The following is a 24,751-nucleotide window of genomic DNA, read 5'->3' as shown; positions in this document are numbered from 1 at the left end:
ATCATCAGCCTGCAGGATAGCATAGGGGTAGGTAAAGGGGAGGGTGAGTTACCCTGCCCAGCTCTGCCACCTCAGTGTAGTGGGACTCAAAGTTGTCCTTCCAGCACACCCTGACCCCATCACTGGACAAGGCTGAGAAACAAGCGCAGGGAACACAGGACAGCATGAGAGGAAATAAATGTATGTGTGGGTGTGTCAATATTCTAGGGCTGTTACGATTCGTCGACGTAATCGACTACGTAAATACGTCGACTTGCGTAATGTGCGTCGGTGCGTCGTATTATTATTATTTTTTAGTTTTTTAATAAGCAAAAAAAAAAGCGAAAAAAAAAAAAGGAAAAATGAAATGGCCTATCACAGCAGTACGTCTGCAATGAACGAGCACCTCAAGCGAAAGCATCCTGGAGCTCTTTGTGAAGACAGCCGCAAGATAGCACCACCGTAAGTCACCGTTGTATTTCTGTTCACTTTTCCGGCCGTGTATGAGTGAAAAATGGATAGCTACTAGCTAATGTTACACAAGCAATGTAGCTCACCACAGTTTGTATGTCTTGTCTTCTGGTGTTAGTAACGTTAGCTATGTAGCTGGCTAGCTACGGTAGCCTATTGTCATTGTGGTGCTCGCACCTACTGTACGTTATCTAGCTCGTAGCTTGCATGCTACGTTAGCATCAATTTAGCTAATCATAACATAGCAGCGAGAGTAACGTTAGCTAGCTATGTAGCTACTAGCTAGCTATGTGTTGTGGTGATGGACAGACTTCTAAATGGCCATGTTGGCATTCAAGTTGGCTAAACATAGCAGTGAGGTGGAAATTAAGGGGCCTACACATGATAATATTATTATATATATAAAAAAAAATTGTTATCGAACAGTAAAAAAAATATCGTTAAATTAGTCGTTAGACTAATCGAAAAAATAATCGCTAGATTAATCGTTAGAAAAATAGTCGTTTGGGACAGCCCTACAATATTCTATTATAACGTGTGTGTGATATTTGTGCAGGTGTGCGCGTGTGTATGTGTGTACTCTCACCTAGCACTCTGAGGCTGGCTGATGATGTCACGCTGCCCAGATCGTTCGTGGCAACGCAGGTGTAAACGCCGTCATCCTCAGAGGCCACGCCTACAATCCTTAAGGTCGCCTCGCCAGTCTCACTGTCAAACACACACAGACACATTTGATCCACATTGTATAAAAGCCAATATTGTTATTTGTTATCCCTATTCAAGGATGTGTGTGCGTGTACAGTATGTACAGTGTGTGTACCTGTAGGCGATGCTAAAGTGTCCATTGTTGGTCAGGGTGCTCTGGTCAGGTCCCTTCCAGGTGACAGTGGCTTTGGGGCGGCCACATGCCTTACACCTGAGAGTGACACTCTCTCCGTTGTCACACGTCATGTCACTCAGGGGCACCAGGAACTCTGGGGGGACTACAGTAGGGGTCAAGGGTCAGGTGACAAAGGCACTGAGGGGTTTAGGTGAAATTACATTGTTATTATTATTTTTTTTCTGTTTATTTCTATATTTGTGCTGTTGTTTCTGTTTGGTGGTATATCATATATGAAGTGAAAAAATAAAAAATCACAATGTTTTAGTGAAGAACCAACACGTACCATCATAGATGTAGTTTGGGTTTAGAAGCTGAAAAAAAAATCAAACAGACAAAACAAAAGTCAAAGACTGCAGAGAGGAACAGAGCATCTGTGAGAACCAATAGAAAAAGAGTTTTGAGGGGTCAGGATTATTAAGTAACCTTTACAGAAATGCTCCATCCCCTGGTGACCCGTGCCGTCACTCCTGCGAGACGGAGTTCTCTGTAGTGCTCAAAGTGATCCAAAGAGATGGAGAATAACCCACCTTTACAGAAACCTTATTGGCTGGGCCATCTCTGGACATCCTGTAACCGTTTTCGAGCTTGGTCTCTTTCTTTCCGTCCTTCTCTTTCTTCTCCGACTTCTTCCGGATGCGCAGGGTGTTGTGCCAGGATGAAGACTTCCTGCTTGGACTGAACAAGTGTGTTACACGTCGTATAGTGACCCATGGTTAAAGCGGAACTATTTTGGAGGAGTACGGTCTAAATCTCTGGTTCAAGGTCATTTCTACCATGAATATTAGATTAGATTCAACTTTATTGCCATTGCACAGAGTACAAGTACTGGGACAACGAAACCTCGTTTATTATATAGTATATTTAACCCTGGGTGGTGTCACACTGACTCCGCTCAGGGGAAGCCACAGTGTCTTACTTGATGGTTCCGTCGGGGCAGTCGGGGATGATGGCTGAGGTGTGTCCCAGCACGTATCCGGGGATCCAGCCCTCGGCGGCCAGGCCCTGTTCATTGGCTGCTCGGAACACCAGGAACATGTTCTGCTGGTTGCTGGCCAGAATCTGGACCACTTCTCCTTGGAGAACACTGATCTCATCCTCCTTCACCGCCACATAGTCCTGAGTCACCAACATGGTGGACATGCTACTGCTGCTGCTGCTTTCACTCTACAGGAGGGAGGGGGGTAGAAAGAAAGTTTTTTGAATGTTTTGAATACTGTGCTGTGAAACTTTCTCTCTCACACACTCGCAGCACCAGGGTTTCCGTTAGCCAGCAACTGCAGATGAAACGCCGATAAATAAAATGGTTGCCAGACAAGGCCGGGGTGTCTCTCTCTCACACACACACACACACACACACACACACACACACACACACTAGTCTCTCTCCCCCAAGATGCCATGCTTCTCATCACATCAATAACAGGTCGCAGGAGAACAGTCAAACAGTAGTAGAGGAAGAGAGGAGAGAGGAAAGAGGAAAAGAGACCCATACTGTATATAATCATTCAAGTGATGCTAGGTTAGGTTATCCATCTTTTCGATTCACACAGTTCGCAGACAAACAAAGACCGGAGCAGTTGACTGGAGTGAGTGAGAGACGAAAACGAGGTGCAGCATTCTCTCAGAGAACGAACAAGCGGATGGTGAAACAGTCAGTAGTCAGAGTGAAGATGGGAGGGGGGCTGTTTCAGCCGTCTTTGTTCTTTTCGCTCCAAGGCAAAGGAGGAGAAGTGTTAGAGAACAATATGAAAGATTCTCTGTCCAGTAAAGTTTGTAGCACCAGTAGTCATACCACAAATACTAGAAGTTACTTGGAAAAAAAATGGCACACAACCCCCTTTCCCAAGAGAACAGCAGGTCAATCGAGGCTAGGAGTTAGTGAAGAAGCCTTGTAAGAGTGAAGAAGAAGAGGATTGGTAGAGTTGTTGTTAGAGACTAGAGAGTTGAAGAAGCTTGATTAGTAGAACACAGTAGAAATGAGAGTTGGCATTAGAAAGTCTTTAGAAATAGAGACTTTACTAAAGTCTTTACTAAAGTATATAGATGTTGTTAAGAGACTGAGGAGGGGTGAAAGCTTCGTTAGAGAACTGCGTAGTGCAGTGGTTTAGTAGAGCTGACAGGACAGGCCCTCCCCACTGGTGCAGGGTCAGTGCGTCCGGAGTAGGACTAGGCCGCACTGAAGCCTGGGCAGCGGGTAGATCTCTTACCCCATTACTCTGGGTAGACTGGATGGACTGCTCGCTGGTGGAGGAGCACGTACTCATGCGGTCTGCCTCCTTGCTGTGGGTGGAGTGTCTGTGGGACGGAGTCTGGGTCTGGTTCTGACGGACCAGCGTCTCACCCGCCTCACTGGGAAAGGTGAAGGAGCCGGGCCGGCTGGCCGGAGATCCGGGCATGGAGTTCCAGAAGGAGGACCCAGAGGATCCAGACTTTTGGCCAGGGCTGGGAGGGGGAGGGGGGAGGGCGTCCTTGCCGAAGGCAGGGGTGGCAAGGGGCACGGCCATGGGGGAGACAGTGCCAGGGCGGGGTTTGGGGGTGGTAGGCATGGGGAGGGGAACCACGGTGGCACGGGGGATAGCAGGGACCACTGGGGTGGGCGTCTGGGTTCGATCGTCTGAGGCCAGGCTAGGGCGTTTGTCTTTTGGACTCCCTTGCGCCCTCGTACCATTGTGGACATCCATGACCTCCTTCACCCCCCCTGTGGGTGGCCCCTGGTCACCTGGATCAGCGGAGGCGGAGGGGGGGAGCGAGGGAGTAGGGACGGGGCGAGGGGACGAACCTGGATCACAATTGAGCAACAAAAACTCAGTGGAGAACAAAGATTCCCTTACAACGTACAGTACCACACGCTCTACCTTCCAGACAGACACACGTTTCCCTCTGGGTTTCTTTCGAGGGGGGAATTACCTGACATCTTATTGGGGCCCTCGGGGTCTGTGGCCCCGGGGTGGTGGCGTAGGGGCTGGGGCAGACGGGAGGGCTGGGGGATCCTGGAGGGCCGGCGAGAGCTCCCCTGTGGACCAGTGACGGGGCCACCTTGGGGACCCAAGCCGCCTCCACCTCCGCCTCCGGGGGCCATACCAGAGACGCCGCTGCCCACGGCAGGAGCTCCCACGCTGGGCGCGCACGGCCCGCCGCTCGCCCCTACATGGTTCCTCTGGTACTCTATGGGGGAGGTCAGAGCTGCGATGAAGGACGGGAGAAGAGGAGAATGATGATTGAAACGAATGATTCGCTTGTACATTGGTGATCATATCGTAAGAATAAACCGTGCGTAACTGTGTGTGTTTGTGTGTGTGTACCATTGAGGAAGTTGCGTTGGCTCTCCAGTATCTGGCCGATCTGCAGGGTCCAGACCTGCCGGACTCCCAGATGGGAGGAGTGGAGCACAAAGGATTCTACGCTGCTATTGGACGACCGGGAGGTCAGCACGAACTTACAGGGGTCACCGTCCACACTGTCCTCCAGAGCCATACAGCTCATCTGGAGAGAGAGAGGGGGAGAGGGGGGGAAAGAGAGAGAGAGAGAGAGAGAGAGAGAGAGAGAGAGAGAGAGAGAGAGAGAGAGAGAGAGAGAGAGAGAGAGAGAGAGAAAGAGAAATGGTTCTAATGTTTATTGTGAAAAATATTTATATAAGACCCATTTCCTCATTTCCCCCTCATTTACCAACATCTTATCCAATTGTCCCCTAACATGATGCTTATCACACTGACACCCTCCTCCTTGTCCTTCTGTACCTTGATGCTGTGCTTATAAAGGAAGCCGGGCATGGAGAAGCCCCGCTTCTTGTCCAGAGGCTCGCTGAAGATGACCATCTGTTCAAAGAGGAAGACCCTCCTCTCCTTCATCCTCCCCAGCAGACCCCCGTCTGGGTCCGACACCAGGAAGGTGTCCTGGAGGAGGAGACGGCCCTGGGCTACGATCTTCCCCTGGGGGGAGAGAAGGAAAGGAAATCAGATGGTTGTTCTAACTTGTGGATTGCTCATGCTCCGAATGCTTGCTAGCTAACAAATGGAAGAAATGGAACTCTTACGTCAAATCCTTGGAGTCGACCAACATTCATCATATCATTGCATCTTTTTGGTACAATGCACATGACCTCCACCGCTTTCTGTAAAGGCACACAGGCACAGGATTCATGAACCATACTGTACAAAGCAACTGTAAACACAAGCACGCTTCAAAATGTATGGCTATTGTACCAGTGAGCTAAATGTATTCTTACCTCCAACTCTGCTGAATCCAGCCCAGCTTTTTTCGAAAACTTGAGGAAATCCTAGAGGCAAGAAAAAGCATTTACAAAATGAGCAATTATACGAAAGACTTACATGAAAGCTAACAGTGACATCTACAGTGTACACACACACACACACACACACACACACACACACACACACACACACACACACACACACACACACACACACGCACACACACCTTGAGCAGGAGCTGGTACTTCATGATCCTCTGGACTGGTTTGATGAGCAGGTCAGTGATCTGTAGTCTGTGGCCTAGGCGCTGCTTCAGGTCCTGAGAGGACAGAGGATACACTGTAGCTACATATACATAGACACACAGACACAGACACAGACATAGACACAGACATAGACACAGACACAGACACAGACATAGACATAGACACAGACACAGACACAGACACAGACATAGACACAGACACAGATATAGACACAGACACAGACATAGACACATAGACACAGACATAGACACAGACACAGACACAGACACAGACACAGACACAGCTACGAGCCCAAGAGAATCGGTGCATACCTCAAAGTAGGTGTCGATGTACTCTGAGACGATGTGCTCTGACTTGGGCTTGTTCTGACAGTAAACTATGTACATGTGCAGCCTCCGCTCCTGGAGAGACGACACACACACAGGGCATTAGAGTAGGCTTAGACACACACACACACACACACACACACACACACACACCCGCGCACATATACACACACTAGAAGAAGTAACCATAAGTTGGGTCACTCACGTGTTTAACAAACAGAGGTCCTAGTCTGTCCGGGTCTTCCAGACACTTCTCCAGCTCTCCCAGGTAGAAGCTAACACAGGCAGAGAGGGAAACGGTCAGACACAGTAGGGTTCAGGATGACAGACGCTGATTGTGTGTATTAAGTTATGTAATTAAGTTATTTGTTTTTTCCATACTCCCTGTGCCAGTCGTAGATCTGGTGGATGTTGCCAAAGACGATCTTGTCTTTCCCCTTCATGTCATCTGGTACACCCTCCTCCTTCATTCTGGTCATGTAGCCCTGAAACACACACACACACACACACAGTCAGAGATAAACTAACCACACACACAGACACACACGTGCCCACGCAAACACACCACACACACACACACACACACACACCACACACACCACACACACACACACACCACACACACGCACGCACCTCCACCACCAGTCCCAGGTCTCGGACGTAGTCCCTCTCCGTCTCCACCAGCTCGAGCAACACGTAACTATGACGACCAGAGGAGAGCACAAGGTCAGGACACCAAGAAGACACTGAAGTACAATAGTCAGAGAACATAGTGTGTAAGAGATGATGAGTACGTACTGGCGTCTCTTTAGGAAGCCGGTCTTGCGTTCCTCCATCTCGTCGATGGGTGAGGAGGAGGAGAGGAGGGAGTTATCAGAGGGGTTGAAGGAGGGAGAGCTGCTATCCCCCTGTTCTACTGACAGAGAACTGGGCCTGTCCTCTAGAGCCTGGATGGAGAGAGAGAGAGGTGAATTGAGAGGGGTAAATCAGACATTTTCAAAAATAAAAAAAGAGTGTGAGAATGTGTGTGTGTATGTATATTTGTGTGTGTGTGTGTGTGTGTGTGTGTGTGTGTGTGTGTGTTCTTACCATTTTGCTCTTAACCAGTTCTTCGATGGCGCTCACCAGCTCTGCAGCACTGGGGGTCTCAGAACTGGACGGACGGACAGACAGACGAGAGGAGCTCTGGACGCGGACAGAGGGATGGATGCAAAGAGGAGGAGGAGATAACAAACAGAAAACAGCATTAGAATATTCCCTCCAGCGTACCCCACCCTACCAGTCTTTAGCTTGGCTAAAACTGAGTTAGTAGGACAAAACTGAGTTAGTTCTTCCTCCTGCCACTAGGTGGAGCTGCAGGATAAGACCTAGCAAAGGTCTGAGAGTAGCTACAATTCCTGTTTTTTTTTTCATCTACTGTTAAAAAAAGTTTGACATTTTTTAAACAGTCATTTAGCAGATTTATCAATCAATAAACTTACCAGTTTACTTAGTGTACAGTGTATTCTTAGAGTATCTATCCTCAGACGTACTCCACCAATCTATCCATCTATCTACCTTTCCACTGTGATATGTTGCCTTGTATCAAATCAAGTCAATATTGCAATGTTTGATACAGTGTATATTGATCATACCTAAATACTATAACATTCTAGAGGTAAACACGGTATTCAAGTCAGATATGATAAGTGGTCAGGGTCATTTCTGGAGTAGGTTGGTTCCTGTCCAGGACAACTAGAGGTAAACGAGCTGTTTTAGGAGCTCAGTTCACCTGGCTTTGTTGTCGCTGTGTACTGAATGTTTTGTGTTTCAATCCTTTTGTGGGGAACATGACGCGTTCCGACCTGCAGAGGGAGCCACAGGACGGTTGGTGAAGGGAGGGGGGCGCAATTGGCATCAGCCGGTGCCAATTGCGCCCCCCTCCCTTCACCAACTGTCCTGTGGCTCCCTCTGCAGGTCGGAACGCGTCATGTTCCCCACACCTTTATTCTCAATGAATGTGAAAATGCTCATTTGTGAAAATGTTGATCAGAAAGAGAAAGTGATATTTCAAAGAAAGAGACTCAATTCTGAGGATGCAATCTGCACGATTAACAACAAAGAGTTTGAAAAGGTTCTATTTAGAAGATTTGCAAGAAAGAGATTAGAAAGACATTAGTTTATGTTTATGATATCTCAAATCCAGTGACATCTAATGCAAAGAGAATATGATGTTCAGAGAGGGTCTAGAGAGGCTAGACAGCAAAAGGAGAAATAGGTGAGATGTGAAGAAAGAGGGAAAGAATACGGGACATGAGCTTTTGAAGGAAACAAGGGATTAAAAAGAAAAGAGGTTGTGAGAATGTGCCAGATGTTGAAAAGTAAGAGGTAGAAGTGTATGAGAGAAGTCTCACCCTTGCTGCGCTGTGCTTCCAGACTTTCCCAATTAGAGTCTGGGTGTGGCTGAACTGTCTGCCCTTCTGGCCGCGCCAGCGTTTAGATGCCAATTACTCGCATGGGCAATGAGGTTAACGCACAGAGGGTAGGGGGTAAGGACAGGTGAGGTGAGGGTGAGGAGGAAGGGGAGAGGGGTGGGGTGGGGTTGGGGAGGGGGGGGGGGGGGGTGAAGGGCTCTGAGATTCAGCCATCGGGGCACACGATGACTCCGTCCATCCGTACGAACGTTCCGAACGCCGCCCTAGCTAAGAGCTGCTGTGCTGTGGGCACAGATCTAGGATCGGTTCTTCATGACCACAAATGTTAACCTGTTATCCATTAGCTATAAGAATATGAGTGAAACTGACCCCTGATCAGCATCCAGGGACGACTACCTATTCTGTTCCGTACCCGGCCCTGGGATACTCTGAAGCAGCCCTTAAACGACGGACAGAGGGACGACCAGGCAACGAGTTGGAGAGATGGACGGGATCCAATGCTTTTATAATAGCGCTTATCTTCCTTCCCTTCTTCCTTTCCTAGACGCAATCACTGACCTGATCACTGACGCTGATCACCTGACCTGACAGGGTAGCTAAATGCTGTGTATAGAAGGAATTAGGCTGATGATGATCAATTTAAAATAAAATAAAAAGTCAAAGAACAATGGGGAAGGGGGACAGCTTTTAAAGCTGGATATACCACTGCAGATCCTAAGAACAGAGAGCAGGTTTGAGTGTAGCGCTTGGAGACCAAGAGAGTGAGTAAAGTGGGGGGGGGACTAAGAATTTTTCAGAAAGAGGTTTGGAAGAGTGGCCTTTGCCTCAAAAGAGAAAGAACTAGAGGAGGTCTCAAAAGAGAGGAAGGGTGTTTCAATTCTGTTGTCCGACCAAATAATGTACGCAGGAACCAAACAAAAAATAGAAACTTTTTTTTGCAACCAGGAACTAAAGCTACTGTAGAGAAACCGGAGACGGGGAAAAAGGAGAGAGAAGTGATGTGTCGAGTAGGGTTGGGGGGGGGAGAGGGGGATTCAGATGGAGAGGTATGGAAACTGAGACAAAGCAAAGACAGGACACAAATCAAGGTAATGCTGTGGCGTGGCAAACAGCAAACGATACAGTCAGGAACAAAACAAAAGAGAAACAGAAATTAGTGTCAGAGAAACGGCTGCTTTGAAGAGAAGGTGACTGCAGTTACCTGACGCATTTCATTGCATGTTTGTTTGAAGAGTAGAAAGAAAAAAGAAGGCCTTTTTTCGTAAAAGAAAAAAACAACCACCACAAACTCCTTAGTGAGCCAGATACAATGTAATGCAATGCATGGAACTCAAGAGTCATGCAAGAAAACACTGTCCTGATCAGAAAACCGGGAGAACAAATTGACTGAAATGAGGGTGTAATGTGTCTGTCGAAGATAATAAGAACCAAAAAAAGAACTCAAATCAAAAAAAGAGAAACCGTAAAAAGAAAGGATGATTCTTTTTCAGGGGGGGGTCTTTTAACTGAAGATTTATGACTAAGAGACTTCACTTAGTGAGTTGTTGAAATCTGGTTTAGTGGGAGAGAGGATTAACCTGGTTAAGACTCGCCACAACAATGTCATTGCCCTAGCAAAAACATGACTGTAGCTCTGGATACAGCACCAGAAGGATTTATGAGAGTATTCCAAATGAAAATGTGTCCATACATGATGTGTGTTTTTGTTTTTAAATGTGAAAGTTAAATTAGAGTTAAAATTGGCACCACTAGACATCTCATTTCTTTCACCCACACCAATCCCTTCCCAATTTCCCAAACCTTTCTTAACCCAGTTCCTCTCCCTCTCCCTCTCACCCCTTCTACCTCAACCACCCATCTCTTCTCATCCTTTTATACCTTTCCTCTCCCCTTTCCTTTCCTCTCCCTCTCCCCCTCTCTCTCATATTCACATCCTACATCCTTGTCCCCACTTCTCTTCCCACCTGTTCTCCTTCTCCCCTATCCCTCCCCCCATCCCTCTCTCCCTCCCTGCTCCCTCTCTCACCTTGTCGTCCTGAGCGTCAGGCTGCAGCAGGCTGTGTTGTTGGATGGCCATGGGAGGGGGTAAGGGTACAGAGTCTGCCCCCTCCTCCCCCTCCTCCTCTCCACAGCTCTGCATCCCAGAGGAACTGGACTTGGACAAGGTTCCACTGGACAGACCCTCATTACGAACTCTCTGTAACACACACACACACACACACACACACACACACACACACACACACAAGGTGACAAGGTCATTGGCTGGCTCAGAGACAAGGATAGGTCATTTCTCTATCAAGCACCAAAGACAGACAGAGAGAGCAAAGTGGCATTGAGGTGTGTGTGTGAGTGAGAGAGAGCGAAGTGGCATTGAGGTGTGTGTGTGTGTGTGTGTGTGTGAGCGAGAGGGAGAGAGAGCGAAGTGGCATTGAGGTGTGTGTGTGTGTGTGTGTGTCGACCGCTCACCTCCTCCACTGTCTCGTCCTGCGGCGTGGCGGCGCTGTCGTCCGAGTCCTTCTGAGAGCCCATCACCTCGCCGCTCTTCCTCACGTCGCGGCTCTTCTTGTGTTTGTGCGCCAGCTTCTTCACGTGGCCGTCCGCCTTGCCGCTGCTCAGCCTCCTCACAGGGCTGGTCAGCCACTTCCGCAGCGTGTTACCTGTCAAACACACACACACACACACACACTCCGTCAACGGAAATTCATTGGCCAGGGTTTGAACATTCTTCCTTGAATAGTACCAGTTGAAAAAAATGTCATGTTTCAAACAGAGTGAATTGTCATGTGATTGGCTACCTGGTCGTTTGGGGCCTGGCGAGGTGTGAGAGCCCAGACCGTGCCCAGGCTGGAGGGTGGCAGAGGAGCCTGGCATGATGGAGTCGTTACTGCACACTGACAGGGTGTCTGAGAGAGGGAGGGAGGTGATAAGTGCAAAGAGAGAGACACACACACACACACACACACACACACACACACACACACCTACACCCACACCCACACCCACACAAACACACCCACCCACCCACCTTTATGGTTGAAGATCCCCTCCATCTCCATGCTGGACCTGGAGTGTGCGATGCAGAGCATGGCGCAGGGCACCACGCCCTCGTGGGCCGGGGAGCGGTCCGTGGTTCTGACCAGGCACCAGTCAGGCTTGTCGTGGCAGCGCTCCAGGACCTCCACCGTCTGGCCCCGGCGCACCGTCAGCTCGTTGCTGTTCCCGGCCATGAAGTCATGGATCACCACCGTCAGCTCACAGCCTCCCGACAGCTGCAGACAGAGAGCACAATCACAATTCTCACAATCACAATCACAATTCTCACAATCACAATTCTCACAATCACAATTCAGTGTATTCGCTCATACAGGAAATGTACTTGGTGTGGTCGATGCACAGGACCGTAAAGATAAAAACAACAATATAATAAAAATAAAAAAAATGTAATAAAACAACAATATATAAGCAGAAATAGTTGAAAAAGAGATTGACAGAAAGGCGCAGTAGAACAATGATGATGTAGGATGGAAAACGAATATAGATTAGTGTCAAATGTTCTCAGGGGGCGGGGGAGAGAAGATACCGATATCCACAGTGGCCGTCGATCCTAATGTGATGAGGATGACTTTTTGAAAGGGGGGGGGGGGGGGGGGTCAATGGAAGTGGGGGGTCTGACCTTGTCACTGTCCAGGGTGTTCTGAGACGTCCGGGAGGCCAGGGAGATGGTGTCTGGTTGGCTGCTGCCGTCACCCTGACTGTCCAGGTCCTCTCCGTCCCTGATTGGACGACCAAACACACACAGTAAGAATGAATGAATGGTCTTTATTGTCATTGATATAGTACAGGTACCAAACAACGAAATTTGGGGAAGAAACACTAAGTGTGTGTGTGTGTGTGTGTGTGTGTGTGTGTGTGTAAACTTGCAGACTTTGTGTTTGGTAATGGTAACTTTTAGAGATGTGTACTGTATGTATGTATATATGTGTGTGTGTGTGTGTGTGTGTGTGTACCTGCGGCCCTTGTGGTGCTTGGCTGTGGTGGTCTTGGGGATATGGATGGGCTCCTTCAGCGCCCCTCTCAGGTGGATGGACCGTTCCTGGATCACCTCCCTGATGTGCTTGATCCAGTCCTGCTTGTTCTCGATGCTCGAGGCCTGTGATTGGCCCGGGAGCAAGGAGGGAGGAGGGCGAGGGTGGTCATCCAATTGGTTAGTTGCCCCCAAGTTACGTCTCCATAACAACTCTTATTTTAGTCTACGGGTGCACCCAAATAGTCTACAATGGCTTCCTCTCCAAGTCTCTCCAATCCCTCATGTTTAGGGTCCATGTGTTGCGGGTGAGAAGACAAGGAGAGGAGACCACGTCAGACTATCGGGACACGGCTGAGGGCTGTGTCTGGGGGTTTGCTGGTACTCACCATCGCTCCATGTTTGCATCCCTGACTTGGCTTTGGTTAAAATAATGGAATAGAGAGGTTTTTTTTACTGGTTTGGTTGTTGTTGTTTTTTGTTGTTGTTGAAAAATGTACAGGTACATTTGGACATTGTTTTTATGATGAGAACAATGGCTCAAGATGACAAGACGTACAATGAGTTTGTGTCGAGGCCAATTCAATGTGGGGTGCAGTAGAATCGGATAAGTTCTGACCGCTGACTGGCTGAAGCTTGCCGGGAGTTGGAGATAATCATATAGAATATATACAATACTAATAATAATATTTTTGTATCTATGGGAGTTTCTATTTCAACTGACCCTCCATATCAGGTTAAGTATGTGTTAGGGGAGGAGTGTGTGTGTTTCTCTGTGTGTGTGTGTGTGTGTGTGTGTGTGTGTGTTATGTTAGTGAAGACAATGAAAGAGACCATTTACGATGCACACAGCACATGAGTACTTTGTCAGTTGGTTAGTTAGGCAGTGAACACGGGCAGAGTCGCATAACAACCAGTATCAACATGTTAGCAACATGCTTTTCCAACAACTGACAGGAACAGCACTTTTGACTGGTTCAATAGTGAGAAGAGAGGAGGATGATGGAGGGGGAGAGAGAGAAAAAGAGAGGGAGAGAGAGCGAGAGAGAGAGAGAGAGACAGAGAGAGAGGGAGGGAGGTTGATTTTGGTAAGGAGATAGAGGAGAGGGTCAATGTGAGTGGTCGATAATAGCAAAAAAAACAAAGAAACATAATTCTTCTGGAGGAGAAAAATGCATCCAGTGGGCCTAGAATCTCTTTGAAGAGGAAGTGGAATGTTTTGGCAGTAGGTGGAAATTGAAGGGTTAACGTTCATGTCAGCGGCGTTGGCGTAAGCATGTTAGCCCCACGGTTTTGCAACGGTTTCATATTCAGAGTTACACACTGAACACCTACAGCACAGCCTCAGATACACACACATACACACACACAGCATGTCACCACACAACTGAGCTGAACAAGAACCCCCCGGACCCGCTTGGAAAGAGAGCCATCCCCAGAGGACATAGAGAATAGAGAGATGGAAAGAAGGGGGGAGAGAGGGGGGGAGACAGAGAGAGATAGAGGAAGACAGACACTGAGAGAAGAAGCTGGTCGCTCTACGAAGCTTCACATCCACCAGGCATCACTAATACAGTCATGCAGTCAAGCGGGAGAACCGGAGAGAGAGAGAGAGAGCAAGAGAGAGAGAGAGAGAGAGAGACACACAGGGGAGTGTAGAGAGGTATTCGGAAAAAGAAGGGGTGAAAGATAAAAGAGGAAGAGGAATTTGGAGAAAGAAGAGAGGGGAGGCGGGCGTACCTTGAGCACAATCTTGTTGTCGGAGGTGGGAGTTCGTCCGACCCACAGCGCAAACTTACATGGGTCCCCCTCCACGTGCTCCGTCACCCCCAACTCTGACGCCTGGAGAGAGGGAGAGAGAGACCGGAGAGAAAAGGAGAAGAGCTTGAGACATACGATGTCAGCAGAACGATAGAGGGAGAGGATGGACAGAGATAAAAGGAGAAGAGAGTCGGGGGGGACATGGATGAAGTGAGAATGAGCTAAGAGAAAGAGGAGACGGAGAGAGAGAGTGGGAGACGGAGAGAAACAAAAAATGAAGGGAAAAGCAAAAGGAGAGAGGGAAAAAAAAAAAAAAAAAAAAAAAAGCAGAATTGAGTGAATGAGAGGGAATGGTGTGAGAGAGAGAGAAAAGAGGAAGAGAACCCGAGAGAGGGAGAGAGAGGAAGAGAACCCGAGAGAGAGGGAGGGAGGGAGAGAGAGAGTGGGGACGACGACGGGGGACGACTACCATACTCACAAAGAGTTTGCTCTTGTAGAGGTACTTGCTGCGTCCGTTGGAGTCTTTGACCTCCTTGCTGAAGACGAGGGACATCTCAAACAGGAAGAGGTGGCGCTCCCGGCCCTTCCGGATCAGAGTCTTGGGGTCCCACACCTGGAAGGACTCCTGGAGGATCAACTCTCCCTGGGACTCAATGTTCTCATCAAAACCTAGGGAGGGATGGGGGGGTAGAGGGAGTGGAGAGATGAGAGGGGGAGGGGGGCGGGATAGAGGGGGTAGAGAGATAGAGGGGGTTAGAGAGAGAGCAGGGAGAGATGGAGGGAGGAAAAAGTTTTACCAGAATAGGATCGGATGACTGTATGACTGTATGTGTGTGTGTGTGTGTGTGTGTGTGTGTGCGCGTGTGTGTGTAACTCACCTTCAAGCATGGAGAGGTGCATGGCATCATTGGCTCTCTTGGGGACACTCAGCATCACCTCCAGACCATCCTTGATCTCTCCTTTACCCTCCTCACAGCATGTCAGCAGCTCCTACACACACACACACACACACACACACACACACACACGAGACACACACGACGCGCACACACACACGACACACGGCACACGGCACACACACACACACACACACACACACACACACACACACACACACAACACAACACACAACACACAAATCAATTCAACACTTTCAAACTAACAGCTCATCTGAGAGTAAACAGATTATTCAAGGATCATTCAAGACATAACGTTGCTATGGTTACCTTGAGCAAGAGCTGATACTTGGTGATCCTCTGCACGGGCTTGATCAGGTAGGAGGAGATGGAGTTGGCCAATCGGTGCCTCTGTTGGATCTCCTGTAACACCCACATAAGAGAAACACAGTGCTGTGATTGGATGCCAAACGAAGTCCGGACTGTCCCTCCTAAAGACCTCCTCATCCCCACTAATAATTAATTAATAATTTAATAATAATTTTGCCATTTAGCAGACGCTTTTATCCAAAGCGACTTACAATTACGAATTACAGGGACATTCCCCCTGGAGTAACTGAGGGCTAAGTGCCTTACCCAAGGGCACACTAGTAGTGGTGTGGCTTCAGGCGGGATTTGAACTCACAACCTTCCGATCACAAGTCCAACTCACTATCCACTAGACCAGAGGTTCCCAAACTTTTTTTAACCAAGGCACCCCTGAAGCTTTCCCCCTTCTCCAAGGCACCCCAACTCTACGAAGATTTAAAAAATGCCTCGGAGCTTAAACTAAAAACAATACACGATGAATTGGTTTGAAAATGTGTGTTTATATATAATACAAGTATTGCCCCAATGAATTTTAACAAGATAATAAAAGTCATAAATGAACTGTAATGGATGGGCAAGAATGCATAGGTCAGTCAAACTATCGCTAAATTAAATAAAATTGTGGCCCTCAAGGATTGTACAATATGGGAGGAGACTCAGAGGGAATTCTTCACACAAATAAAATATCAAAGGCCTGTATAATCAATCAATGGAACAATGCTTTTTTGGGGGGCTTAAAATAATGCCTTAAAATGTAATTCTCATTTCAATGCTCATTCTGAGATTATTATTTCACATCTTCTGAACCAAACGGGTAACTCACAACTATAATAATTTAACAATAATAATCATGACAGAATTGTAAAAATTGAGAGAAATACAAAACAAAGAAATATGTTGTGCGCATTAGTGGGACACATGCACCTGCTTTTGGGAGCAAAGTCTCTTTATGCGGGGAGAGATAGTGGACAGCGCGACACGCAGGTCCTGTTCCACTGACAGTCGCGTGCGTGTCTTGTTCTTGACGTATGCTAGAGAAGAAAAAGCCAGCTCGCACAAGTAGGAGGTTGGGAAGGGTAAAAGCACCTTGATGGCGCTCTCTGAGAGAGATGGATATTCATGTCCCACAAGCAGTCAAAACCTATCCAAACCTAGCTCACCATGTTTGAGCTTCAGTGTGCGGTCCATAATGAGCTCTGCCAGTTCATCTTGAGCTTTGCTGCTCAAACTAGCGGCTGATGCTGATGAGAGGGGGTTGAACGGATCCCGGAGCCAGTCGAAGTCTTCGTTCATTGGAGGGAAATAGGACTCAAATCTCTCCTCCAGCATACGTAGGTGCGCAGCGATCAGATTCAAGAAAGACGCTGACTTGTGTGCTGCGTCATTGGCCGTCAACGTAAACATTTCAATGTTTTTCTTGGCCACCCTGTCTTGCCACCGTCTCAATTTGGATCGGAATCCGTTCAGTTTGTCTGTCGCTGTCAAGATATTCTCAGCCTTCCCTTGCATTTTTATGTTGAGGTCATTAAGGTGGCTGAAAATATCAGCCAGATAAGCAAGCTTAATCCACCACGATTCATCTTCCAATTGTTCTTTGTATGGCAAGTCGTGCTCACTGACAAAAGTGATCAGTTCATCTCGGAGCTCATAGACACGGGATAACACCTTGCCCCGCGACAGCCAGCGGACCTCTGTGTGTAATAAGAGCCCCTCATGCTCGGACCCCATCTCATTGCACAATGTGCTGAACAGCCGTGACTTCAGCAGGCGTGATTTTACATAATTAACCATTTTCACCGCTTGGTCCAAGACTTCAGTGAGGAGTAGTTAGTTAGTAACTAGTAGGCCTAGTTAGTAAATTAATATCTTTCAAATCTGAGAAATATATATTTTATTTGCTTATGAACTCCATTGCACATGTAATAAACAAACGTTTATTCATGTATTATTATTATAATTTTATATTATTCTTTTATTTAAAAAAAAATTAATTACGAGCAGATTTGGCGGCACCCCCGGACAGGTGCCGCGGCACCCACTTTGGGAACCTCTGCACTAGACCACCACTACCGCACTGTACAGTTTCCCTACTCATTTTTCTAAATAATCATAATAATAAAAGAATAAATAATAATAATAATTATGATTATTCCTTCTTCTAGCATTGTAACTGCCAATGGCCGCTTTGGATAAAGGCGTATGCTGCTAAATGCCAAAAACGTAAAGAAAAAACGGGAAGAAATTGACCAATGTGAGAGGAGGAAGATACTCACATCAAAGTAGGGCCCGGCGTGCTCCAGGATGAGCTGGGTGGAGTCTGGCTTGTTCTTACAGTAGTTGACGTACATCTGGAACTTGTCAGCCTGGACACACGAGACAGAGGTTACTATCCTGTACGGAGGTAGGTCGCTCACCTGTACATAGTAGGGCAGTCGAATGCAGACACACACACAAAGGCAGACACACACACACACACGCACGCACACACACACACACACACACACACACACACACACACACACTTACCCAGGTCACAAAGCAGTGGCCCACATCTTCTGGGAGCTGCTCGTACTTCTCCAGCTCTTTGAGGAAGATGCTGTTGAAGCAACAGAGAAGAGAGAGAGAGAGAGAGAGAGAGAGAGAGAGAGAGAGAGAGAGAGAGAGAGAGAGAGAGAGAGAGAGAGAGAGAGAGAGAGAGAGAGAGAGAGAGAGAGAGAGAGAGAGGGAGAGAGAGAAAAGGGAGGAAAAAAATAGAATAGGAATAGTTAAGCACAGTCCCACACAAAAAAACAACAACTATAGAATCCCTGTCTGTGAACAGTCCACACACACACAGCTTGTATTAGAAGCATTGTGATCATGATCAAGTGTTTAGTCTGTGTCTGCCCGTACAGGTGTGAGTGACTCACTTGTGGTGGAACTCGTAGAGGTCCTGCATGTTGCCAAAGATGATGTGTTCCTTGTTGATGATCCCTGGAGGAATCTCCTCTACACCACTGGTCATCTCCCACAGGTAGGTCTGGAGAGGAGAGACACTGTCTGTCAATCTTATTGTGTATGTAACGTTGTGGCAAGGCATTGTGTTCTGGGAACATATTCCAGTGGTCATTTGGGGTACAGAAAGAAGGGATGGAGGGATTGATAGATAGATATAAATAGTAGAAATACATAGTAGTATGATATAATACAAATAATACAAAGAAATATAGTAATACGTGTCGTGCATTGTTTGTGTCATGTATCACTCATTATCTCTAATCATAAACATAATAATAGATTAAAAAATGAACTAAATACTGTAATTCTCCACAAGGTGGCGCCAGATACCGAGCAGCACATGACACTGAGGAAGAACCCTGTGCTTGCTTGTTTGGGTAGAGAATGACAACCGAACCAATGAGTGTTAAGGTATGTCCTCGCCGGTGGAAAAAGTGGAAGAACAAAAGCGGGTGTGGATTCTACTCACGTCTGTACACTCCCTCAGGTCTCTGACATAGGTCTTCTCTGTCTGGATCAGCTCAGCCATGATGAACCTAACACACACACAGACGAACGCGAGAGTGCGCACACACACACACACACACACACACACACGCGGACACACGCACACACACAGGCGGACACACACACGCACATATACACACACACACACACACAGGCGGACACACACACGCACATTCACACACACACGCGCACACGCGCACACACACACACACAGGCGGACACACACACACGCACATATACACACACACACACACACAGTCGGACACACACACGCACATTCACACACACACACACACACACACACACACACACACTAATGATTAACCATTCCCACCTACTACTGTCCTACCAGCCCATCTTCCTCTCCCAAACGTTGATTTATACCAATGTCAATAGTCCCTCTGAGTCCCTCTACTCAGACCACTTCCTCTGATGAATAATGAAAGGCCTGGATGACCAACTGGCCATAAAAACAGGATTATAATCTGGCCATAAATCCATATGATTCACATTGCGCATAAAGGAAGCAGGAAGGCCGTTATGGCGTGTAATATATGTCCTGTCATGTCCTGTCCCGTGTTGTATTATTTAGTATCATGTCTGTAGTTATGGCTACGTGTATGTATGTATTAGTGCCGATACGGCAGTTCTGGACCTGAGATGAGTGATGTTGGCACAGGGAGAGAGGACTGTGAGCTATGAGGGGGGCGCAGAGGAGGGGATGTAGACGGTTGTTTACGAGCGGCCATTTTGTCTGTGTGGAATGTATCGTGTCTTTGGGAGGTTCTACATCGGGTATTACTTATTTAAAAAAAAATGTTTCTTCTAGTATTGATATGGAACACTTCAGGGTGGGGTCAGGGGTATGTGATGTCAACGGCAAAAGAGCGAGGGATGACGTACTCCTTCCTGCGTGCGGACTTGCGTTTCTCCTCGTTGAGCTCGTGAGCCGCGTCTCTCAGTTTGACCTCTGTCCCCGGGGCGGTGGCGGGAATGATGTCCAACTGGAGGTCCTTACTCTGAGACAGAGAGGGACGGGAAGACATGGACATTAGGCTTTTTTTTTTTTTTGCCATTTACATCTGCAAACACACAGACAATCGGCGCGCACACAAACACACACACACACACACATAATCGGCGCACACACACAGACAATTGGCGCACGCACACACACACACACACACACACACACACACACACACATGTGGTCTCCCTTACGGCCTTGTTGGAGTCGGAGGTGATGCCCAGGGCCTTCTCCAGACTGGAGCGGTACTTCTCCATGCGCAGGGAGAAGTCCCGGTAGCGTTTGTCCACGGCCGTCACCCACTTCTTGATCTCCACCGCGTGGCTGTGGCCCTTATCACAGAAGCCATCAGCCAGCTGGATCAACAGCTTCACACGCTCTTTGGTTTGCTAGAGAGAGAGAGAGAGAGAAGAGGAGAGAGGTGAGATGGAATGGGGGGGCGGGGGGGGGGGAAGAGTTAGAGAGAGTGTGTCTGTGTCTAGTCTACAGTGCACTGTATGTCTACGTATTAAATGCAAGGTGTGTGTGTGTGTGTGTGTGTGTGTGTGTGTGTCTCACCCTGGCTGTGATGTGGAAGTCTTCGTGCTCCTTCAGCAGCTCCTGTGTGTGGTGGATGCTGGAGCCCGTGGAGGTGTGTGTGGACAGGTAGAACTCCCCCGTGTCATGGATCCACTCCAGAGCCTGAGGAGACGGACGCACACAAAACATGGTTGAATAAGGAGAAAGAGAAAGAGAAAGAGAGAGAAGTGTGTGTGTGTGTGTTACCTGTTTGGCGCTGCGCTCAAACACCACGTATTGCTGACACTGGTCCAGTCGTCGCTTCCTCATGGTCCAGAAATGCAGGACCCGGTTCTCCCTCTGCAACAGCTCGTTCAGGATGTCTGAGGACATGAACACAACATGAACACAACAATAACAACAACCCCTCTATTATTTTGTATTATTTCTATTAATATATTGCTCAATTGTGACTGCAGCTGGTGAAAGCGGGAACAAGTCGGCAAGCGATCAAAAATGTTCAGACTTTTATTCAGACTAAATAATTCTACTAGTGGGGATTACTCACCGAATCCATTGCATTGCAATATTTTGGCATGACTAGCGAGTGCGTCATTGATTTTCAACAATGTTGAAATTGATTGACATTTTTCAGAATAACAGTCAGAACATTTGGTCGGTTGCCGACTTGTTCCTGTTTTTTTCTCTTGTTGGAGGAACTCTCTTATACTTGTATAATGTGATGTAACAATAAAGTTGATAGTGATTGTGTATCCACACAGAAGGCCACCATGACACCCTGCTGACTCACTCTTGACTTGTTGTTCTGGTGCTTTGACGTGACTCAGCATCCCGGGCATGTTGACGCTGTTCCTGTGCATGTACTTCAGAAACACGTCGGCATTACGCCTGGCCAGGGTACACGCCTGTAGGACAACACACACACACACACACACACACACACACACACACACACACACACACACACACATTTTAAATGCTTTATTTATGTCCACATACATGTACAATATCTAAAGGACATAAATACTATCAGTGCATTTTGACATTATGAAAATTATGACACACCACACACACACACACACACACACACACACACACACACACACACACACACACACACACACACACACCTCAGAGAGTCAGGTGACAGAAGGGAACAAGTCATAGAAGACTGTGTGTGTGTGTGTGTCTGTGTGTGTGTGTGTGTGTGTGGTGTGTCATGATGGGTCCGTACCTTGAGGAAGGCCTCTTTCTGCTCCAGGTGTTTGCTGATCATGGGCATCACATGGTCCGACTCACAGTTGGGTCCCAGCTTATCCGCCCCCCCGCACCAGTCCTCCTCCCGCTTATACTCCTGCTCCAGGCTCTCCAACACGCTGCACACCTGGGAACAGATCGAGACGCACATCAAACTACAGCCCCCACAATGCAACACTAGTCCTCCTCCCTCAAATACTCCTGCACCAGGCTCTCCAACACACTGCACACCTGTTAGACAAGACATACACATACAATTCCAGCTCCCATGATGCATCACCAGTCCTCCTCCCCTCACAACACAGTGCACACCCGGTTAAGAGATAAGAGACAACAATCCCAGCTCCCACAATGCAACACCAGCCCTCCCCCCTCATACGCACCCTGCTCCAAGCTCTCCGGCATGCTAAAAGCCCCCCAGTAACTCATATGATCATCCTAGCCACCTGACACTACGACCTGAACCCCCGCCCCGGTCCATCCACACAGCGCCCCCTACCTGTTCGGAGGTCTTGTAGAAGGCCACGGAGGCGTTGACCAGTTTGAGTCGGTCCTCCATCTTCAACATGAGCTGCTGCCAGTGGGAGGCCACGCTCTCGGCACAGTCCCGGATCAGGTCCATGTCGTAGTGGTTGGCCTGGAGGAGGGCCTCCGCCTTCTGCTGCACCTGCAGGGCACTCTGGTGGGTTTTCTGGAAGAGAGGAGAGAGAGGGAGAGAGGGATGAGGAAGAGAACTTAAGAGGACGAAGGAGAAGGAGAGGAGAGAACTTTGGACTATGTGGTGGTGGGTGGGGGCAGTGGTCTGAACGCATTTGACTCAAACACACACACACACACACACACACACACACACTAGGGCTGTCCCAAACGACTATTTTTCTAACGATTAATCTAGCAATTATTTTTTCGATTAGTCTAACGACTCATTTAACGATTAGTCTATCTTTTTTTTTTTTTTACTGTTCGATTAATGTATCACTTAATTTTCGCCAAAATAATTGCTGTATTGTCTCTCTCTGTTTAACAGTGTCTTTAAAGCCCTCCGGGTAATAGCTGCTGCTCTTATAAAACAAAGCAGCGTGTGACATGCACATTACTCAGACGGCCGCCCCTTTAAATGATCAGCTGATGTATGGGGGCTGTCTGTGGGCCCGCAATTAAACACAGACACCTTTAATTCGGCGACCTGCTTCTACTACTACTACTACTACTACTACTGTAACTGCCTCTGTCAAACAGCTCCAGACACAGGGCAGACTCACTGCTATGTTTAGCCAACTTGAATGCCAACATGGCCATCAGGGTTTTTCCTGGCTCAAAATGAGGCGGAGGTGGTACCAGTGGTGTTTGACATCGGGGGGACCCATGAAGCAGGGCTGTCTGGGGGTCCTTAAACATCAAACACTTAATTTCTTGCATTCTGGTGAATTGATATGCACCAATTTGTGCCCTTTCTGCATCAATTTATGGTGGAAATGTCATTATTTATGTAAAGGAAAACACAATATTCAGGCACCAGATGACCATTCAAAATATAATGTAATATAATGCAATATAAGGCTCTCAGGCATTCTGTACTTTCAAATATGTATTCTCCTTGAGCAGTCAATATCAACTACCGGTATCAGCTATTTCGCTATCAAAAACGAAAGCTAACTTATTTGCGAAACAGCGCCCCCGCCACCACGTCGGCGCAGTGCCGCAATTGCAGTTAAAAAAAAAAATTTGCGACGCACATTACGCAAGTCGACGTATTGACGTAGTCGATTACGTCGACTATGTCGACGCGTCGTCCCAGCCCTAACACACACACATACACACATACACATACACACACACACACACACACACCTCGATGGCGTGCTGGAACTGCTCGTGTTCTCTCTGGAGTTGCTCGGCCTCCTGCAGCGAGCTGGCCGTGATCAGACCGGCGTTCAACATGGACTCCCCGTTACGGATCCATCCTAGGACCTACAGACAGACACACACACACACACAGACACACACAAACACAAACATAACCATTACAACCATAACCAAATCACTGTCGAGGTGAGAGCATCACGACAGCTCAGTCCAGACATACATAAAGGGTGATGGTGATGACTTATGGTAGGTGTGCGTGCGTACCTGTTTAACCTCGGCCTGTAGGTGGCGCAGTTGCACACACTGCTCCAGGTGTCTCCTGTGCTGCTCCGCCGCCACGTCCAGCTCCTGTTGCTTCTCATGGAGGAACTCCAACAGGTCCTGGACCCGGGTCGCCATGTCGACATCCCTGTCACACAGCAACTCTACACCTGGAGGGAGGGGGAGGGAGAGGGAGGGAGAGAGAGGGAGGGAGGGGGACGGGGAGGGGGAGGGAGGGAGAGGGAGAGGGAGGGAGGGGGAGACAATGAAAGAAGTCATTTCCTTTCTTGTCCCTTGTGTGGGGTACTCAATATTGACGTACGGAAGTAGCCCCGACGCTATTGTTTGTGTGTCTGTCCGCGTGCGTGCATGTGTATATTCACCAGTGTGTGTGTGTGTGTGTGTGTATATTCACCAGTATGTGTGTGTGTGTGTGTGTGTGTGTGTATATATTTACCAGTGTGTGTGTGTGTGTGTGTCCATATATTCACCAGCGTGTGTGTGTGTGTGTGTGTCTATATATTCACCAGTGTGTGTGTGTGTGTGTATATTGTGGCATCCCTCTCACCAACACCCCTGATGCGGGGAGGCAGCACCATGGCCAGCGCCCTCGGCCCCTCGGCAGAGTGATCTGAGTGTCACTATCCGCCTCGGCAGAGTGATCTGAGTGTTACTATCCGCCGAGGCAGAGTGATCTGAGTGTCACTATCCGCC

The 24,751-nt window shown here is 48.0% G+C and overlaps 1 protein-coding gene across 1 annotated transcript in view; it reads right to left on the bottom strand.

Moving 5' to 3' along the window:
* LOC308158157 (triple functional domain protein-like) overlaps window positions 1-24,751 on the bottom strand; it is a 76,969-nt gene that overhangs the window by 7,977 nt on the left and 44,241 nt on the right. The window contains 42 exon segments of the mRNA XM_080531757.1: window positions 53-132; window positions 1,037-1,158; window positions 1,271-1,433; window positions 1,617-1,644; window positions 1,861-2,008; window positions 2,250-2,497; window positions 3,541-4,112; window positions 4,241-4,516; window positions 4,636-4,816; window positions 5,071-5,262; window positions 5,367-5,444; window positions 5,559-5,609; window positions 5,771-5,863; window positions 6,122-6,211; window positions 6,342-6,411; window positions 6,518-6,621; window positions 6,770-6,836; window positions 6,935-7,083; window positions 7,226-7,321; window positions 10,577-10,747; window positions 11,020-11,210; window positions 11,349-11,456; window positions 11,579-11,822; window positions 12,227-12,326; window positions 12,561-12,703; window positions 14,318-14,419; window positions 14,817-15,007; window positions 15,217-15,328; window positions 15,565-15,657; window positions 17,877-17,966; window positions 18,130-18,199; window positions 18,513-18,622; window positions 19,070-19,136; window positions 20,011-20,126; window positions 20,329-20,523; window positions 20,693-20,815; window positions 20,900-21,015; window positions 21,444-21,558; window positions 21,888-22,037; window positions 22,410-22,601; window positions 23,762-23,881; window positions 24,041-24,207. Coding sequence (XP_080387883.1) covers window positions 53-132; window positions 1,037-1,158; window positions 1,271-1,433; window positions 1,617-1,644; window positions 1,861-2,008; window positions 2,250-2,497; window positions 3,541-4,112; window positions 4,241-4,516; window positions 4,636-4,816; window positions 5,071-5,262; window positions 5,367-5,444; window positions 5,559-5,609; window positions 5,771-5,863; window positions 6,122-6,211; window positions 6,342-6,411; window positions 6,518-6,621; window positions 6,770-6,836; window positions 6,935-7,083; window positions 7,226-7,321; window positions 10,577-10,747; window positions 11,020-11,210; window positions 11,349-11,456; window positions 11,579-11,822; window positions 12,227-12,326; window positions 12,561-12,703; window positions 14,318-14,419; window positions 14,817-15,007; window positions 15,217-15,328; window positions 15,565-15,657; window positions 17,877-17,966; window positions 18,130-18,199; window positions 18,513-18,622; window positions 19,070-19,136; window positions 20,011-20,126; window positions 20,329-20,523; window positions 20,693-20,815; window positions 20,900-21,015; window positions 21,444-21,558; window positions 21,888-22,037; window positions 22,410-22,601; window positions 23,762-23,881; window positions 24,041-24,207 — 5,894 coding nt within the window.

The sequence above is a fragment of the Nansenia antarctica genome (assembly GCF_963989245.1).
Source record: "Nansenia antarctica genome assembly, chromosome: 5".
Lineage (NCBI taxonomy): Eukaryota > Metazoa > Chordata > Actinopteri > Argentiniformes > Microstomatidae > Nansenia > Nansenia antarctica.
Note: the sequence above shows the minus strand (reverse complement) of the source record. Positions and strands in the feature narration are given on the sequence as shown.